Source organism: Topomyia yanbarensis, chromosome 3 (assembly GCF_030247195.1).
Source record: "Topomyia yanbarensis strain Yona2022 chromosome 3, ASM3024719v1, whole genome shotgun sequence".
Lineage (NCBI taxonomy): Eukaryota > Metazoa > Arthropoda > Insecta > Diptera > Culicidae > Topomyia > Topomyia yanbarensis.
In genome coordinates this window covers 181,723,146-181,744,825 of record NC_080672.1, presented here as the reverse complement: position 1 = coordinate 181,744,825, position 21,680 = coordinate 181,723,146, and the positions used below count along the sequence as shown (strand labels likewise).

Genomic DNA, 21,680 nt, shown 5'->3' with positions numbered 1-21,680 from the left:
TTTTTTAATGCTATGATATCAAAAATCTTTGGGTTTATCTATTGGAATCAATTCTTAGAAGTATTTTGGGGCGATTTGCGCAAAAAATTTGAAAATTTATCGTGAGATGGCTGAATTATATGCGTTTGAAATTGGACCACTTTTCGTTACATACTATTTTTGTAGAATTTGCAGAGTGCACCCCCATATCGAAAACAAAGACGTAGTCCTACGTCAAAAGCAAAAGGCGCCAGTTCAATATTTCTATTTTCAACTGCAACCAGAATATCAACCTGAAACACGTGGTTGAGTTTGACAGCTTTCGAATCGAAATCCCCATGTATGTGGACGATGGAAAAATCGAGGACGGCTAAATTCTCTGGTACCGCGTAGATTCAATGTACAATTGAGAAGATATTGTCGTAATTCGTAGAAGCTACGGACGATATTTCAGCCATAAATTATATTTCAGATGCACTCAATGATGTGATAATGCATGTGGACGACCAATTTCTGCTTACGTCACCCTAGAAAATAAAACACAATGCGCTACGACTGAACAGACAACTCTTTGTACATGTAAAGGACAATTAATTACATATCAGTGCTGTGATCAGAAGGGCACATTACAGAAAACCATGTTCAGATACCATTTAGGAAAATCTGTTCACGTCATAATGACATCTGCAATAGCTGCATCCAGTACTTTAAAATCAACAGCATGCACTAACAGCAACAAGCAAAGAATCAAGACAGCATTAACGATGGCAGTATTAACGTTGATCAAGGCAGTATAAACGATAACGATATTGACGTGTATGACAACGTCGCAAAAAAGATCTTCAATTGTAATGTAATAGCAAATTGCGTGCAAGTGGTACTGAAGGACAGCCATTAACACTCGTTTATTTTTATTTTTTTATCTAATAAATGTATAAAAGAACAACGGCTCTGTTGAGCTAATGCATTGAGCTGTGTCAAATAAAAAAAATTATAAAAAATGGTTTGATTTAAATTGTTGAATTCGTACATTTTCTACTCATACTCAAATGAGAAGTCATATTTAGTAGGGCCCGTCAATAATTTAGGTTTCGGGGTCCAGCGCGGCTCTCGACGGCCCTGTCGATATGTACTGAAATGTTGGCGAAGTATTATAGTGACAACGCCATAAACGAAAGAGAAAGTAAACAAGGAGAGTCTCTCAATGTTAGTTAGGTCCTATTGAAAATTTTCTCTAGAAACATTAGTTCACACTACGTGACGTAACCGTGGTATGTAGTATCACATACATCTACGGATTCGTAAAACTTGCATTAACATTGTACAAAACACAGTTGAGCAATTTAACTTTCAAGATACGAAGTTTAAGGCTTTTGAGGGTTTGGTTTACAACGAAATTTGTATCAAAAAAGTTTTATTTTCGATATGGCACATGTAAATACTACACGCAATATTGCATACCAATAAATCGATGATTTATTACTTCACTTAGCCTAAAATTATTTATCATGGACTTTAAATTTAAATAGACGCGGACAAATACAACTACAGATCCAATTCTCTGATAATTCTCAATTTAATTTATTTAACAGAGTTCTAACAGAGAATCCCAAATATTTTATTAAACAAACCTTGAAAAATTAGGATTGAAACGGTTCAATAAGTTGACCCAGAGAAACTCAAAAGTTTCCATTCTAGAAAAAATGAATAATGATCACAATTTTCATCCGCTTTAAAGTAATTATGTGCTTATTTTCATTGACATGCTTTCAATTCTTCTAAAAATGTAATGTTTAAGATTTAAGATTTAAGCCCAAAACCGTGACCATATTTCTTTAAAAAATTAAGAAAAAGTTCAATAACACAGAATTTTTTTTTGTTATTTTACATTTATTTTCTTGCGCATATTAGGAGCATCAATATAAATGTAAAATTAAATATCTCCACAAATACACACGAATTGTCGTGCTTTATTCAACGAATTCGATTTTTATTTTACACGTTGATTTAAAGTTAGCTTCATTATAGGAGGAAAAGCCAACGTATGTACTTTTATTCTATTATTCTAGTCGATTCTAACCATTACAATATTGCCAATATTGAAATACACCCTGAAAAACAGTACAGTTATTGTTTAGTATTCTTCTTGTCAACATTACTATTTGAAGCATATTATAATATGTCGCCAATATTAAAACGGCCAGGCCTACTGTGCTGAGTTGGGTTTGGAGATGTTTCAATATTATACGGCAATTGAATTATTCATTTAATTAACAATTCAGCCAACGAATCGTTTTTAAACTTGAATGAGGAAGAAACGAGGACAACCGTACCGACTGTTTTAATATATATGGAATTAGGATAAAACGCTGGGAGTGACTTGGTTAAGAAGATTAATGTCACACCTTTGGTCCTTTGGAATGGGACAGAGGTATTTACTCCTTATCCTGGTGAATGAGCCTAGGTTAAAGCGTCTTTACATGCTCTACGTATTATTATTCTATTATTGTTGTAAAATATATGACATATAATATCACACAAAACTGTAAAATCATATGCATATTGATGCTCCAATTGAAACCACTGATTTTAAGTTAATTTTCTATCTTATTTTTGATTCAAGTTATGTGTGTCTACATTAGTATTGATTTACATGGCGCTTAAATTTCATTATTTTTGGTATGAAATTCGTAAATAACGTCAGAATCTTTAATCACACTAAACCGAAACATTCAGACAACCGAAAGTACATTATCCTTTACCTTTAATTTAACATAATATCGATACACTATAACTGAAGATATTTAAATTTTACTAAACGTATTTTTTTAGTATTTTTACAAATAAACTCATTTTTATAATAACTCTAAAACTATTCTACTATAAATTTTGCGGACTTCATTTTCGGATTCAGCAGCGATTTCACATCGAAAATAGAGGTCAAATATCGAAGGCCAGATTTTTATATTATGAACCAATGGTTTTGACCACACCATGAAATATATCTAAATATATGCTCTTGATAATGTTCATTTAATTAATTAAAAATCATACCTTAACCGAGTGGGGAAAATATTTTTCCAGTACTTTAAGAATATTATGCAGATCCGCCTCTTTGACCAGAACAAAGTGTTTGCCCTCTGGAATAATATCCATTGTGAACTGGACCTAAAAGAAAAAATGTAATTTTTTAATATAATGAAGAATAGCGTTGTTAATAACGAGCAGGAATCGACAGGCATCTGGTTCATTTAACCCATTCCGGAACCGGTTTAAACAAACATGGGAAAATACGTATCACTAACTTTTCGTTTGTCTTTCACAAGAAAGCTTTGTTCAAATGTGACGCATTCTGTTCGCGTAAAAGTTATAGGGTAAGACTAAGCTAACCAACTGTGGGGGATTTTTAACAATGGTTTTAGGGGTTGGCATAGCGTAGTTGGTAAATCGATTGGTTCGATTCCCAACCCCGCACACAGGGTTAAAGTTTTTTTCAAAAGAGATTTTTCTACTACGAAAAAAGAAGCAAATAACCATAATGTTAAAACCTCTATAATCTAAATATTTTCTGAATTCAATGTAATTAATGGAGCACAACATAAATTATATATCAGACTTACTGTGATACTGTCCTGATCGGTTTCCTCCATGTACATTTGTTATTTAATTTGCAGTTATTATTCATGGAACATGGCACGCGCGTCAAGGGGGGGGGGGGGGTTCAACCCCCCTCCAATGAGAGTTTTGAATTACTTTTAAAAAATTATTAACTTCCTGTCCAGGAAAAAAATATATACTGCAAACCGTTTTGACACATAAAATGTCATTTGAGTTCAGTCACTCTAGAAACAAGTCAATGAAGAAACCACGGACGAAACTTTGCGAGGGTGGCTGGAAAGGGATGTATGTCAAGTTGGACGGCTTCTCTGATCGATCGGTTCACGTTTCGACAAGCTTCGATATTAACAACAGTAGTGAGTAGACAGCAGATGTCGGTCAGCGGGGTAGCAACGGCAGCTAAGGGGGGAAAACATGAAGTTGGAGAAAATCGGGACATCAACACCTTTGCTTCGTTGTTAAGAACCAATATAATAAAATGTGCTGAAAACAGTGATATTCTCGTGTTTGAGCGCAATGAAAACACGAATCGAGTGTCCCTATTGTTGCGCTACCATTTGACTCAATGCGTTGAACGAAGATGGCAGATACTGCTCTAACCAACGGCTTCAAATGGGTAGGGTGATAATATAAACATGGCAAAAATGGGCTCATCACCCTATATGCAAAATACTAGAGATGCACCGAATATTCGGTAGACCAAATATTTGGTCGGCCGAATATTCGGCCCGAATACCAGCCGATTTTTACTTAAGCCGAATATACGGTACGCCAAATAACTAAACATTAAATATTCGGTATTCGGCTGAAAGCCGAATAGTACTATTCGGTGCATCTCTAATGAGGATTGCGAGATACAAGAGGTTTAGGTTTAGTTGGTTGGCTTAACAACTACTACAAACCAATCCGAATCCACCACGAGCCAGCAGGCAGCGCAGTGGTCGGAAATACATACCATAAACGTGAACATAATTTACTAGAGGCCAAACCATCGAATATCTTCACAGGGTGTCTTTGGAGAAATTGTTCGTATGAATATTCCCCACAATCTGATAAAAATTAAAGTATCGTACTAGAAAAATTAACTTTTTATACTGACAAGGTAGAAAGTTGTTGTCTTCGACAAAGTTTTAGAAATACTCATAATGAAAATTTTTATTGAACAACTTGAACCTGTAGAACTTAAGGTTATCGATTTATAAAGCGTTTTCTAAGGCAACCCCCTTAAATTTAGTTTTTTAATATAGCTTTTTTCACTGTGACTTTTCGTGCAAATGATGTTCCAGACAAATGGTGAGGTATTAAAATCACATAGTATTGGTGAAGACTGCATGTAAAAATTAAATTATTGTTGAAGACTGCATGTAAAAATATTGTTGAAGACAGCATGTAAAAAATTTACCTCAAATCGGCGGCGCGGCGCATACCTCTTGTAGAAAGAGTTATTGACGAATTTTAAATTTTTTTACACCAACTTCAACTAGGTATAAGAGAGAAAGTTGCAATTCAAAATGGACGAGCAGGCACTATTTTACTATTTTCAATGTCCAGACTACGCATAATAAACGTAAGAAGGTTTGATGCGTGGCACTCTAGAACCCTATGAATAGGGTAAGCTCACTTTGTAATGTTTTTTTACATTTCTTACAAAATAAATGTATAGGATTCGCTCAAACTTTGAAGTCTCATATACCAATCGACTCAGTTCGACAAATTAGGACAATGTCAGTATGTGTGTGTGAGAAGGGAGGGGGGGGGGGGTAAAGAGACAAAACAATGTGTAAATTCACTTTAAAGTGAAAATTTTCCACTCCCCCTGTTCCTGATACAACTCCTGCTGCTGTAACAAAAACCATTATATTCCTAGTTTTAAGATAGCCTTGAACCTTTTCATAAAAATATCATTTACCATCTTGTATATCTAATTGAATTCCTAGTTTTAAGATAGCTGTGAAATTTCTCATAAAAACTTGTTCCCCTTCTTGTATATTAATCTACATTCCTAGTCCTAAGATAGCTGTAAAGAAAATATAAAAACAACTTGTAACAATCGTATTTTTAGTTTAAGATAGTTGTAAAAATGTTCCTCACGATATTTAAAAAAATATTTGTATATTGTAACCTCTTAGTTTAGATATTCAAAATGTAAAAAAAAGAATTTGGCACCGCCAAGCTAACGCATTTGTGCCTATTAAATAAACGAACTGAATAAAAAAAGTGAAAATTTGTCCAGATCTATTTATCCGCTGGATTAAGCATTGCGTTCAGTCGTGAGATAGACGTTGGATAGTATATGAATGCACTGATCACCAAGTAATCCACCTAGTAGTGAGAAAATAGATTTCTAACATAATTCATATTCATATTATACTCGTAGCATCACCGAGAGCAACTGTGTTTTTAAATAACAATATTCTAGTGAAAGCTTATCTTTTTTTGCAAGATTTATGTTATACTAATTATGGCGTAAACATTATCAGTTGCAAATCAACACTGAGCGTTTATATATACTATAATTAAGGAAATCCTTAGGTATTTCAAACTGGGTAAAATGGTTGTTTGAAGAATTAAGAAGAATTAACAATACCTGTTTTGGGATGATATTATTGAAAATGCATATTCATTGTAATGGATAAAAAATAAAGGATCAAATTTCAAATATATGCACAAATTAGATCCGGGAAAAATGACGCCAAAGACTACCTGACCTCTCGATGGGGGATGCAAGTATAATGATGCTTTTAACTCATAGCGATGGCTTCATTTGCCCAAATTTGCCTTATGCTGAGAACGCTACAATTGAAGCTCCAACGCCAGAATTAGTAGATAGACATTGGATAATTCAGCAGACGTTTCGTTTATGTTCTCCGTATTCTACACGTAGATTAACGAGGATTACAATCAGAGTTTATGCATTGGACAGATAGTTGATCTCACTGAATTTTCACCATACATTTCACTGTGTAACTACAAATGACACTGAGTTATGCTGACTGACACCCCAATATACATTTTTCATGATCAATATGACTCAAAGGATATTAATTTGCGAAAAAAGACGACTTGTAATTTCAAGAATGTTCGTGTCTCAAAAGCAGTCCAGGGACACTTTAAATGGTCACTTGCTTTCGATGTATTTAAGTACTTATTCTGGTAATTTGAACCATTTCATTGTCATGGTTTTGTATTGGACTCATTAACCCATATCTCCAAAACAAGAATTCCGAACGAATTTATCTACTATATTCATTTCATTCGTTGTATGCAATCCGGTCAGTTTATTATCTCATGCATCTTATTTGTATCATTGATTTAACTTATTTTATTCACTTTTTTCATGTTATGCAATTTTCTCTTTAGTTTCAGGTTTACACATTTTATTCATTTTAATAATCTGACTAATTTTGTTCAGTCATTCATTTTATTCATTTCGTCCAGAACATTAATAAGAAACAATTTAACTTATTCTATTAATTCTATTACCTTTTAATATCGTTGATTTTATCATTTTAATCATTTTATTGGTCAAAATAAAAGAAATGAAAAAAATGATAAAATGAATTGAAAGTATTTTTTTTATTCATTTGATATTTTTTTTCATTTTGTTTATTTTAGTTATTCTATTCGTTTTGTTGATTTTATAGAGTTAATAAGGGCTTACCCTGTTATTTATGAACAATAACGTTTTCAATCAGCTATAACTTTGGGGTTAGACAAAATTTCCTCACAAATACAAGTAAAACTATTAAATGTGACTATTACTATTAATTTGAGCGCTAAGAGTTACAAGAAATATTCTTGGAACTGAAGTTATTGCAATCGTTCTGATTGGATTCCACTGGAGCAGTGCTGCCAGAGACATTTTCAGTTATCGGTGAAAAGTTATAGTTTGATATATCTTCGTTGTAATTCAAAATTTTTGAAAATTGATAAATCTTATCAATTTGGACTCCTTTTGGCTACCTTTTCTGCCTAATTGATCTATTAAAAAAAATTCAGGAGATTCAGGTGTATTAAGGGTCGGCATGTAAAAATTGAGCAGCTTCTAACACTGCTAGAGAAGCATCTATCTTGATCAAAACAGGTTTTTAGTGTTTCTTTACTCCAACACTTTAAAGAAAAATGGTTTAGGGACCCTATATTATTCATATTATTTGTCTTATTAACTCAATTAATTTTTTTATGGTTTTATTCATTGTATTTATTTCATTTATTTTAAACATTTTATAAAATTGTTAATTTTTTCCCAGTTCATATATTTTATTCAGTTTTTTTCATTTTATTGATTCGGTTTAGTCAGTTGTTTTTATTATTGGATGACAGTTGTTAGCTTGAAACAATTTGATTTATTCTATTAATTTTAAAAGTTTTTGTAATATTATCGAGTTGTCCAGTGTAGTCATTTGAGCTAATTTGATTTATTTATTTAATTTATTTTTTTTATATTAATCATTCTAACCATTTATGAAAAACTTTTTTGTTTTTTTTTGCTTCATAATTTTATTATTTTTATATAATTTATTCAGTTTGTTGGAAGTGTTATTCATGCAGGACTCGAAACTGTGTTTATCTCACATCTAGTTGCTTGCCATCTTCGTGTGAGTTCGACAAACTAATGAATGATGCAACAGTGATATGTGTAAGAAATGTTTCATCTAACTGATAGGTGGATTAAATCGATTTTACTTTTACCATAAAAAATCAACAAAGAAAATTATTTCGGTTTTTTTCGTAAAATTTTATAATTAATGGTAAAAAGTGTTGAAATCTTCAATAACTTTGAAACGAATGAGTGCTTTACGTACAGTCTTCAACGAATGAATGTTTTTACTTACAGTCTTCAACAATATTATGTGGTTTTAATGCCTCCACAATTATTTGGAATCGTGCAAAACCGAAGAGTCACAGCGGAAAAAGTTATATTAAATTTAAGAGTATTGCTATAGAAAACGCTTTATAAATCGATAACTTTAAGTTGAAGTTGTTCAACAAAATTCTTCATTACGTGCATTTCTAAAACTTTGTAGAAGGCACAAACTTTCTACCACGCCAACATAAAAAGTTATTTTTTTAGTTTGATCGTAATAAGCCATGTCCAATTTTAATTTCTATCAGGTTGTGGGGAATATTGTCACGAACAATTCGTCCAAAGATAACCTGTGAATATATACGATGGTTTGACCTCTAGTGAATTAAGTTCACGTTTTTTGGGCTTACGATCACTATGCAGCGGTGTCTTTTGATGACTTCTTCTCGAACATTTACCCAATTTGTTAAGCTGAGTCGTTTGGTTCACAAGACTAGGTTCAACCTCCGAAAAAAATCTTCAAAATTTGAGAGTTTCTGTGCGTTTCTTTTAAAGTAAACGTTAAAAAATCACCCCCCCCCCCCCCCCTCCTTGAGAATATTCTGCGCACGGGCCTGATGGAACCAAACTATATTTATTTTACCAACAAATTCAAGTTCAACCATTCCGAGAAATTATTTCGTTCTGCGCATTATGCTTTTAAAAAATCCAGAAAAAATTTCTTCTATTTAACATTCTTCATTTTCACAATGAACTGAAATTTCTTTATATGGGTTTCTGTAGAAAATTAGATAGTCCGATCGAAATGAAATTATGAAATTATACTGTTATGTCTCTTAGAACATTGGCTTCAAAATGATTAAGTTTCGAACTTAAATATCCACGATCATCATGCACATATAGTCTTCAACAATATTATGTAATCTTAATATCTCCACATTTGTCTAGAACATTGTTTGCACGAAAAGTCACAATGGAAAATGTTATATTAAAAAACTAGATTTAAGGTAGTTGCCATAGAAAACGCCTTATAAATCGATAACCCTTAGGCCTACAAGTTCAGGTTCTTCAACAAAATTCTTCACCACGAGCATTTCTAAAACTTTGTCGAAGACACCAACTTTCTACCTCGTCAGTATAAAAAGTTATTTATTTTAGTTCGATCATAGTGAGCCATGTCTAATTTCAATTTTTATCAGATTGTGGGGAATATTCATACGAACAATTCCTCCAAAAGCACCCCGTGAATATATTCGATGGTTTGGTCTCTAGTGAATTAAGTTCCCGTTTTAGCGCTTCCGACCACTGTGCGACGGTATTGAAGACTGTGCATTGGTATTTATTGTCGGAGATAAGTTTTTCTTAACGACTGTCTACGGTTCATGATAATGAGCCGTTTTATCCCGAGCAAATTCTAATGGGTTCAAACACCATACAACCCCATGAAAATACCATCCGCGCCAAATTTTGCGACCATCAAAACACCAACAAATGGTTTCAAAAACCCATATATACAACCCAGTATATGGTTTTAAAGTGAGATCTTCCGGACCATGGTGATGGGTCGAACCCATTCCAAATACTATCAATACACCATGCAGTGGGGGTGAATTTGGACCATGAGCATAAGGGCATTATGGGTTTTTCGTTAGCTCGGGATCATAGAATGTTGCGGTAAAAATCTGTCATTTTTTTTATTCATTTCGTTTATTTGATAGGCACAAATGCGTTAGCTTGGCGGTGCCAAATGCTTATGTTTTAACATTTTGGATATCTTAAAACTAGGAGGTTACAATGTTGAAATATTTTTTTTACAAAGGAAAAAAAGTTTACAGCTATCTTAAGACTAGAAATAAGATTCAATATACAAGAGAGGGCCAAAAGATTTTTTTTATGAAAAAATTTAAAACAAGGGATTCACTTTGATATACAAGAGGGGGAGTAATAGTATTTTACGAAATATTTTACGGTTATCTTAAAACTAACAATATAGTTTAGTACACAAAAGGAGGAACAAATATTTATGAGAAACTTCACAGAAATCTTAAAACTAGGGATTCAATTCTATTTACAAGATGGAGGACAAGAGTTTCAATAAAGAGTAAAAATAGCTATCTTAAAACTAGAAATACAGAATACTAATTTGAATTTTTTAACTAAAACTTATGCTTGGTCAAGATATTCAGAGGGTGGCTTATTTCCGCATCAGTGTAGCAGCAGTTGTATCAAGGACAGGGGAGAGACAGGGAAAGAAGAGCAAAACTTGCAACTTTCGCTCGAACGGGGGGGGGGGGGGAGGGGGATCAGCGAAACAAATTTGCGCCTCAGTCTAGTAAGTCGTCGAGTACCGGATTGGCGGATGGTATTCTTCGGACCCGCGGGGAATCCTTCAAAAGTCATCGGACCTCGAGTCGCTCTCGCTTCAGTTTCCTTCTATGCAGGCGTAGTGGTAAGGGCGACGGCGGTTACATAGTGGCACTCTGGAGCTAATCGGTTCCACAAGGCAGGAGGAAACTCTAAAAACGAGAAATAAAAGAGAGGGGCTAAATTGGGATATTTATCGTTTTTATGAAGGTATAAATAAGGGACATATAGGGGAAATCACGAGTTGCCAGCATATCTCGGACTGGTACATTGGGTGGTCTACCAAATCTGTCATTGATAACTGCAAAGCGTGGTTTGTAGAATTGTACTGTCGTGTTTTGTATTGTCGGACCAGGTACGAAGAACGCATTCTTAACGCGTAAACACCATTGAAATCTCTAGGAATAATTAGATTTTTTTTCGTGTGTTCTTTGTAACGATTCCACTTTTCTGTACAGCGACACTTTTAAAGACCGTATCGCAAGTTTGAGGTGCCATATCGTGCAGTCGAATCTTCATTTTGCCATTATCCATAAATACGAGGATATTGAATGTGATTCTAAGGCGTCACGATCAGCGACTTGTTGATTGTTCTGCAAAATGATTTTATTTGCCTAGCGCAATCCATCCAAAATTATCATTATTGTATGTCTGATATGATGGCATCCGATAGAGGTGACTTTCGTAAGGCTAAGGTATGAAACCTGTATGTAAATATTCCAAAAACTTGGACTAATACGACAAGACTCGAAGTCACGTTCTATGACCAGAGTTCCTCTTTTGTTTTTCATATTCACACATCTCGACAATAAACGATCACATCGCAAGAATGAAAGTATTACAGCGATTGGTGTTCAAATTGGCACTTCCCGACAGATTCTACAGTACAGTAATTCCTCCAAGATTCATCCAAAAATCTTTAAAATCGCGAAATATCATCTTCGCTACAGATGAAACATTAGACGTTTTACCAGCATGAGTTCTGAGCATTTTATACGGCAAAGCAAAGCATTTTGGTTCAAGCGCAATACTTTAAAAGGGCCTAAGAGTTTAGGCAGCGTTTTTAATAAAATGTGGCTTGAGATCTGTATTTTGTTCAGCAAAACACTACGAGAAAAAAATGCAGGGAAAAATCTCTTCAAAAGTGTTGTGCTAGCTCTTGGAATCCTACAGCTCGAGCACGAACGATACCTAGCACGAGCGTTGCCAGTGCTTATTGCATTTGGTTCGTTCAAAGCGGATTCTCAGCTCGTGTTAGGGGAATGCCAGAGTGAACGCGATTCGCGGCGCGACGCGATGCGAAGCGACTTTTGACAGATCGCGCGACGACGCGCGACCGAGCTCCGTTCATTTGTTTCCTGCAAAATAATACAGTACATGCCAGAGTGGAAGCGACGCGATGCGATGCACTAAGCGATTTTTTGCGCGACGCGCGACCAACCAGTACGTGCACAGGTTTTTCGCGCGAAAAGATGCTGACAAATTCTAAATTTGATTTTACTTTGGTGGTAGAGGATGTTTATGTCGATGTCGAAGCACACATTGGAGCTGTCTTCCAAAGGTGTGCACTGTGGGACCAACAACCCCGCCATTAACGGCACCGGATTCTTGTGAACCAATGTTGGAAATATGTTTTGGATTAATGGTAAGTAAAATCGATGGACAATTTTTAAATTGTTATTAATGGGTACTGTGAGTGACCGACATTTTCTCAAATGTTATACTTGCTCTAAACTCTATATATTTTTAAATTTCAGACGATGTTGCAAAGAATAGGTGTAAAAAGTTGCGTGACACTTTTGGTCGCGAACTATGCAAGCTGCCGATGTTCAGATCCGAGGATGCTGGTGACCAAAGCGTTTGCTCTAGCTGACCGCATTTCAAAAGTCTACTTTTTACGGCAACAAATGTAGTCCAGGCAAGCAATTGGCAATCTCAAGCCTCAATTTTCCAACAGCGAGGTATTTGAGGACGTCAAGGCATTGGAAGGATTTTTTGAAATCCTACCAAGTCAACTAGAAACAATGGAGGTAGCTGATACCTTCATTGGGCGATCATCAAGTGCTCCTGTCTCGCTTCCCACCAAACGATATAAAAAGAATAACGAAAAGAACGCTCAAGCAGAATATCTTTTAGAGCTTGAGCAAAGGAAGCTAGAACTGCTTGATATAAAACTTTCTTTGATAGCTCGCTACCCCATGTAAAGAAATCCCCTAGAGAAGCTTCGGCTTCGAATTGTGCTGCAACAGACAAGATTATGTGGGGGCTTTTGAACGTTTTATAAGAAATCTTCACTCTTCATAATAGCATCTATACATCCTTCCCTATCAATGATAACATTGTGACAAATACAGAAAGCTTTGGTAGCATCTTAGGCCGTTCCTTTCAATTGGTTTCCATAGCAGTCTCCATTTAGCATTTATTGCCCCGACAGCACACTCGATCGATTTCTTTGCACTTGAAAGACTAGAATTAAAATATTCTTCTGAAATAGTGATATCTCGTTGAGCATATAGTCGCAAAACATGTTTTAACAACGGGTGAGCTTCATCATGGATGTGTTTGTTTCCGGGGAGATTATTTTCTGATGGAATGCCTAGTTGTCCCGATTCAATCAAGTACTACCAAAAAAAACTTTTTGTAGTTGTAGAACATTGTCATAGAGGGTGGCGGATATTTCACTCGAATGTGCTTTCCATCAATGCTGCCACAACAATGGGGGAAGCTCCACAAAGTCCAGTAATCTTGCGCACGTTGTGTAAATAAATGTTGGGTTAGCTGTAGCAAATGAATTGGCTGAAGCTTTATCCATAATGCAAGACAGGTCTCCTTAATGATTTTAGCGACCGTAGATCTTCCAATACGAAACGTGTAGGATGGTGCATTGAACGACAAACCCATTGCCAGAAGCCTAGAAATATTGCACTGTATTGGTTCTTAAATAAAACTATTTAATAATTCAATCTAAAAACAGTTTATAAATTTTGCTAATATGCCACGATATATCGTAGGGATTGTAGAATTAATGTGTGGTATTCTACAAATTCAACATTATTTTTTAAGGGGTGATTGCTTTGCAATTCATGAAGACATACTACGACGGGGAAGGGAGAGGTCTAGCATTACCTTAGCGTGATTATAAGTTTCTCTCGTGGTTCTATGGGAGTTTTAATAACGTTGGTCCACTCTTTAGTGAGAACAACTTCAATATGGCTTAAAATGTAATCAAACGTTTAGGTGCTCACACGGGTATAGTTGCGAAATTTTTTTAAAATAATTTAGCAAATCTCGGTGCAGGGTGAGATACGTCTTCTCTTTTCCTATTGATCGGATGAATTCCAAAATCTTTATGGTTTCTGAAAAAGAAATCGCGTACGCATTCGGACATGAAATAATTTTCGTCTGAGCTCATTTTCACAGAAACTTTTTAGCTCGCAATCCGTTCGACACTTCAACGCAATTTTTGTTTACGTATAACGCATATGACCATCGCTTCCAGTCGCGTTCACTCTGGCTATCATGTCGTGTTGGAAATCGCACGCAGTTCGCATCGCATCGCGTCGCGTAACGCATCGCGCCCACTCTGGCTTCACCCTTAGGCTCTCGTGCTGTGCTTCATGCATCCCTGCCGGAGTGTTATCCTGTTAGCAAGATCGTAAGCGTAGGTATGCGTGAATGATCTCTAAGGCTCAAGCGTTTGTATGTTAACGTATGTGTCGCGTGTGCCAACGTGTACAGTGACACAATCTCATTTTCGTATACCGCTATGCGGAATGCTTATATGCATTTTACAAGTAAAAATTAAGTTTTGCGAGACATTTTATATATGTAGAAATAGTTTACTAGATAGCATAGGGAAAATACAATAATCATCATTGTACTACAAATGTTCATTTTTTTTTCAAATGTAAAAGCTCTAGTTTCATTTATATTGCCGCAAGATGTTCGAAATATGGAAAAGCGCACCCTATCATATAACGTAAGCAGAAACAACATAAACTACTCAATTGCGTGGTCTGTTACCGAAAAGACAATAGAATCTTACCCAAAAGTAATAGAAACATACCTGTCGGATTTTGGATACTTGTATTAGAATGTTTTAAATAAAAAATGGAACGGGAGCTAATTTCTAACTAACTTAGCAATAAATTAGAGTAGTTTGTGTGGAGATCATAGTGTCCAACGTTGAAATATAGATGAAGGTATCTGGAAATGACCCGGATTATACATTTTCAAAATTAATTTTTTTCGGAACCAAATTATTACCGTTGCAGTTCGACTGTATTCTGTAGTTCTGAGACATAATACAATTAAAATCTGCAGTGGATTCTGGAACTCTTTCAAATTTTCTATTTAAATTTATTAATAGCACAGAGAACAGACATCCATGATCGAACAAAAATATTTAAAAAACGTGTGTAAACATTTGAATTAATATACGATGAACAATAGCGCCGCCACACCAACCTATCCCAACTATTCGTCAAACCCATTCCGGAACCGGTTCGAAATCCTGAATGGATTCAATATGGAATCTTGTTCAAAGAAAACAACCTATTCCGACTCTATCGGTTGATGCATTTGAGCTGGAATTCATACTGGAAGTCCGAACCGGTTCCGGACTAGTTTGACTGGGTAGAGGAATAACCGCTGTCAATTGTGTCGAACTCAGCCACAAAAAAACATGACAATAGCGCACCTGGTTTGGATATCCCAACTACCTTCGAAACCGTTAGAGATTTTACACAAGTTGAATTCAGAAGATGGACGTCTGTTCTCTGTGATATCAGGCTCGTTTGTATCTAAGAGAAGAGAAGACAATCGCGTACCCAATTTGATCCAGTCCTAACCTCAATATTGAACCAGCTTCTGATTGGTCATTTTGCCAGCCATGAGCGTTCATTATATTTACAATCGGGATGGAAAACAGTGCTACTGAATCTATTCTGGCTATTTTTCATACACATCAACATTTCGTGCAAATTGAAAAAAAGACCTGAATGACGATATAGTTACGTGTATTGTTAAGAGAGACATGAATAAATATTTAATTTAATTTTTAAATGCAGCTAGCATTGTAAATTCTTGGTAGAGGTGCGATCTTTTAGGTACAATTATTTTCGGCAATTGTAATAAATATTCAAAGGGAATCTGGCAACGATGAACGCTTGTTGTCTTCAGATTTACGGCAGGGCCAAGTCGAGAAAATTAAGAAGAGCAAGACGCCTGTTGTCGTCTCTTCTCTTAGGTTTGTATCAAAAACCGTCCATATTTACTGGTGTAAGTTGTCGTATTGAGATTTTTTACTTCTATTTCAGATATTGGGGTGATTTTATTTTACGTGGATGCCTCTTTGGCCATAACCGGAAACTCTAGTGATATGGGAGAAATCACTCTCTTCTAGGATCTGAACCATACATTGCAAATTAACCCTCTAGTGCCCATTTTTTTTGGTTTGAACAAACTTTTGGAGGTGGGCTTTGTGATGAGAAAAACGAAAATAATGTTGAAAATTCTTGAAAGTAATGGATTTTTCATTAAAACCTGTTTGAATCAATGTGAAATTCCGGAATATAAATTGTAACATGTCACCCTGTCCCATAATTAAAATTAATAAATAAAAAAATATAAATTTCTGTTTGAGTTTGTTTGATAGGAGTTAGGTGTAGAATTGTTTAATAAAATTAACTGCCAATTCAAACACTACCGCTCCCAAACCGTCCGAGTGCGATCATCAGCTACCAAATCCGGAAAACACACAACCCTCAAAAAGATCGCAGTTTATCATATTGGGGGCTGGAGATCAGCTTGCGGGATAGATTCGCTCTCTTTGGCTTCACCTTTTGATCAAGCAACACGTACTGGTAAATGATCGTCAAGTGTGTCCAGAAAATCGAAGCCACGTATCAAATCGAGTTCCTCTTAGTGAACAAAAGCCATCTAACGCCATCCCTGCGATCAAGCTCACGGTGAAATCAGAATATAGTGACCGGGAAATCGTTCAGTATCGGATCAAGAAAAAAAAGTGTTCCCTCGTAATTCCACCATCCCGAGCTCGGAAATAACTTTGTGTGCGCGCGCGTGTGAAATAGTGCCACCTTAAGCGAACCCACCGTCCGTTGATGACTTCGCGAGTGTCGGAAAATCGTGGTATGGCCGTCAAAAACACCACTGTGGTCGTGGTGCGATTAGTGAACCCGTCCCTCAAGCCACCCCGGAATTCTCAGAAGAAGAGTACCGTGAGTGCCCGAGCGTGATTGCGTGCTCGGAGAGAGAATAGCGGTCCACGTCCAATGGCAGTTAACCTCTCTAAAGAGCTAGTTTAGGCAGCCCTCGAGAGAGTCAAAGGTGAGTGCTCATAGGTAAGCGAACCCTAACTTACATTCTGGCGATCCAGCGAAAATAATTGGCTAGCGATGCTCATAGGTAAGCGAACCCTAACTTACATTCTGGCGATCCAGCGAAAATAATTGGCTAGCGATTTTATCGAGAGTTAATTTTTTTTTCATTGGACGTGGGGGAAGTTTTGAAAGATATTTGACGAATAAAAATTAGATCGAGAAAAAAATCAACTCTCAGTTCAAACACTTTTTTATTCCCAACTGCTCCATTTGATATTGGTTGTGGCAATTTTTCATGCGGTGCCCTTAATCGATAGATTCGAGTATAGTGCAGATCACATGCGTAGGTAGTAATAGCCATAGAGTGAAATTTGACCGCATGTTGCTTCAAATCTTTTCTTACAGAAGAAGAGCTTTTTTTCGAGTTGGAAATTAGAAACCAACTGAAAGATAAAGATCGTGGTATGAGTGTAAATCGCCGAAAATTAAAAAATTCGCTTCGGGAAGAAATAGAGGGTTTAAGGCGAGTTTACGTGTACAAACGAGACCCTAGGACAGAAATTCTCATCTGTCGCAGTAGATTGGAAAGAGTTTGGAATGAGGTGGGGTCGGATGATTTAGCAAAAGATAGGTCCAAGACTGGATTACTGCATTTATACAATCGACTAAAATTATTCAGGAAAACTTTTGGAACACAAGAGTGGGCAAATGATGCAAATTGGATTTTCTCTAAAGTTATTCAAACCTATTTAGAATATTTCGAGACTCGAGAGACAATTCCTCCGCCTCCTGCTACACCTTCTTTCCCCATTATAGAAGGAGCTGCAAGTCTCACCGCCCAAGCGCAAATTAATAATAATGCAGCTGACTTAATTTCATTGGCATCCGATGTGCCTGTCATGTCTAATGCTTCAACAGAACAATCGTTAGCGAATGAGGTGTCTGCAGTTCTACCTCAGCCCTCAAATAATATACCGAACTTCATTCCAAATCAGGATAATACCTTTTCTAACACACAGATTAATCAAGAAGTAGAACCAATAATAGGCATAAGTAATTTAGCTATCGGGCAGGCGTCGGTGTCAGCTTCGCATTCAACAGTAGTGACAAGTGCAACAACGGTTTCGTATGCGACGTGGGGACCATTACCACCCATATGGTCGACTCCCCGTTATCAAGTGTCATCTCGTGTCCATTAATCACGACAAGTGCGTTTTGATACAGTACGAGATTTAGAAAATGAGCCAGTGAATTTAACAAGTGGTGTTTATACAGGGCGACCGCATATGCCGTCGCTTAGTGATGTGACGAACGTTGTTCGATCCACAGGTTACATTAGGTACGATACTATCAACGATCCACCAGTATATACATCGTACCGAACAGATGCCACGAATATTCCATTGTCGCACGACCCTCCCAGCCTTCATCCTATATCTTCACAGTGGTCAGACCCAAATGAATTCATACATTATTCCAATCCGCATTATCAAATCCCCCTAAACCCGTTTCACTCAGAGTCTTCTTCTATTCACCCGAACCCATATGAAATCCCTTCTACACAAAATGTCAACCTTAATATTCAATCACAGTCCCCTACACCTTATTCACAGAACCCATATGAAAACCGTACCTCTAACCCACCATATTCGAGAGTTAGTTCTTCAAGGGTGGAACCACCCACAGCAGATATACTCGGTATGGACCTTCGTAGAAATATTCCGCCAGTAACAACACCTAGCTTAAATCCTTTTCGAGATTACCACTTCAATTCCCTCCCAAATCGTGTGAAGACCATTCCAGTGGTAAAATGGCCCATGAAGTACGCTGGCGAAGATCGTGGAATAGGATTAAATGACTTCTTATGGGAAGTTAATGATTGGACCACAGCGGAACAAATTTCCGAACCAGAACTGTTAAGATCATTTGGTAATTTGCTAACCGGTAAAGCAAAAATGTGGAGTTAGAACAGGCTTAATATCGTGCGGGCTTAATTTTTGCCTTCTGATAATGAGGGTCGAGCTTAGGCAGAATAACTACGAATCACCCGAGTGATTCGTAGTTATTCTGCCTAAGCTCGACCCTCATTATCAGAAGGCAAAAATTAAGCCCGCACGATATTAAGCCTGTTCTAATGACCCTGCCACTTCTAGTTTTCTGATCTGTTTACTTCACATCCTTGCTCTCACTTGAGTACTATGGCTCTAAGTTTCATAACTTTCCCTACCCAGTAATCTCTAGCTAATTGAATGTCGTTAAAACGTAAAAAAGAAAATGTGACTAACATAGTCGAAATAAAAAAAAGGGAAAAAAGCAAAAATGTGGTTTACCAGCAACAAGCATCGGTTTACTACTTATTCACAGCTAATTGAGAGTCTGAAAAGCACTTTCCGGCACCCTGATTTGGATCATTTCGTGCTGCTCGAAATATATCAACGTAGACAGCAGAAAAACGAAAGCTTTCTAGAATTTTTCCTCGATGTAGAGAAGAAATTCAAAAGCCTGACCAAGCCAGTATCAGAACAAGAAATAGCCAGTCTCTACGCATCGCTCGATCGAGATAGAAGTGTTTTGTTTTCGGTCTGTTGGAAAAAGAACAGTGCAGTAATCCGCGTTCAAGGTTATTTTGCCATTCTCTGCCTCTTCGAGGTTTGGACTTTTATTTTCTTTTGTGCGTGTGTTAACCGTTAGGCCACATTCCTCAACCTTTTGTTCGTAAAGCGAGGATTGAACAATAACCAGCTATTTAAGCTGGACTGGTGCGTCGTGGGAAACGAGTATACAGATAAGTGAAATCTACCTTTTTGATACATTTACGGCTTTTTCCCGTCTGCGCGGGTGCTGACCCCGTGCGTTGACGGTGTCGATGGCTTCCTCCCCGGATGGCCAAATGGAGATCGAGTCGACTCCTAAGGCTCTCCCCCGACCCAAACAATATCCAGAGCTCTCGACCGGTCCCTCTGTGGTCTTCTTTCGGCCCAAAACAAAATCGCTGAATCTATTACAGATTTCAAAAGACCTAACGGAACGGTTCTCGGCTGTGATCGAAATAAAAAAGGTCCGCTCAGACAGGCTGAGGGTCGTGCTGACTAACTCAAAGCAGGCAAACGATATTGCTTGCTGCGAGCACTTTACGAAGGACTATCACGTGTATATTCCAGCTGTGAAAGTACAGTCTGAAGGCGTTGTCACCGATGACAGTTTGACATGCGAGGATCTGCTGCAGTACGGGGTTGGCCGTTTCAGAGACCGCTTACTTCAGCCAGTGAAAATACTCGAGTGCAAGCGTTTGCACTCAGTAGTAGTTGCGGGGGATGGTTCAAAAACGTACCCCCAATCAAACTCTTATCGGTTGACCTTCGCTGGTACCGCTTTGCCAAATTACGTCCTCTTGCACAAGGTTCGTCTGCCTGTGCGTCTGTTTGTGCCGCGGGTCATGAATTGCACAAAGTGTAAACAATTAGGTCACACAGCCACCCATTGTAGCAATAAGGCCCGCTGTGGAAAATGCGGGGAGAATCATCTAGATGATTCGTGCAGTAAGAATGCTGAGAAGTGTCCTTACTGTGCAGAGAATCTGCATGATATCTCGGCATGTCCCGCGTACAAACTACGCGGGGATAAACTAAAACGTTCCCTTGCTGGACGATCCGACCGTTCTTTCGCAGAAATGCTAAAGAAAGCTACACCACCAACCTCAACAAACATCTATGCTCACTTGCCTCCTAACGAGGGCGAGGCTGATGACCCACAAGAGGGAACATCTACTAGGGCGCCTAGAAGTTATAGGAAGAGGAGGAACATTTCCTCTCCTAAAGTTCGTTGTAAAGGCCAGAAGGTATCCCTTGACGGGACTCAGAAAGTCACATCTATTGGAAGTGTTGCATCCAAACCGAGGCAATTAGCTCCTGGTCTCGGAGGATTAAACTCAGAGAAGGAGTTCCCAGCACTTCCCGGAACATCAAAAATCCCAAGTGTTCCTCTGTTTCAGTTCGAGAATAATCGCGGCATTGGAATTATCAAACTCTCGGACATTGTGGACTGGATAATAAAAACTTTCAATATAACTGATCCTATTAAAAGTCTTATGTTAGCTTTTCTCCCTACAGTAAGAACATTTTTGAAGCAGTTGACTGCTAAATGGCCCCTCCTTTCAGCGATTGTATCCTTCGATGGCTAACTCATCGAACGAGGTCACGGATTTGATCACTGTTCTACAGTGGAATTGCAGAAGTATAATCCCGAAAATCGATTCCTTCAAAATTTTAATAAATAATTTGAGTTGCGATGCATTTGCATTATGTGAAACTTGGTTAACTTCCGACATAGATCTCAACTTCCACGACTTTAATATTATTCGCCTGGATCGAGACACCCCCTATGGAGGAGTGCTTTTGGGGATCAAAAAGCGCCATTCCTTCTACAGAATTAACCTTCCCTCGATAACAGGTATTGAAGTTGTCGCTTGTCAAGTAACAACCAAAGGCAAAGATCTTTGCATAGCTTCCATATATATTCCCCCCAACACCGCGATTGGGCATCGCCGGCTACATGACATCATAGAATCCCTG

At 37.3% G+C, this 21,680-nt stretch overlaps 1 protein-coding gene across 1 annotated transcript in view; it reads right to left on the bottom strand.

Annotated features, from left to right (window-relative positions):
• The window catches only part of LOC131691360 (uncharacterized), a 340,109-nt gene that overhangs the window by 207,229 nt on the left and 111,200 nt on the right, over positions 1-21,680 (bottom strand). The window contains exon 2 of the mRNA XM_058977683.1: positions 3,034-3,147. Coding sequence (XP_058833666.1) covers positions 3,034-3,135 — 102 coding nt within the window. The 5' untranslated portion in view covers positions 3,136-3,147. The remainder of the gene's footprint in view (positions 1-3,033; positions 3,148-21,680) is intronic.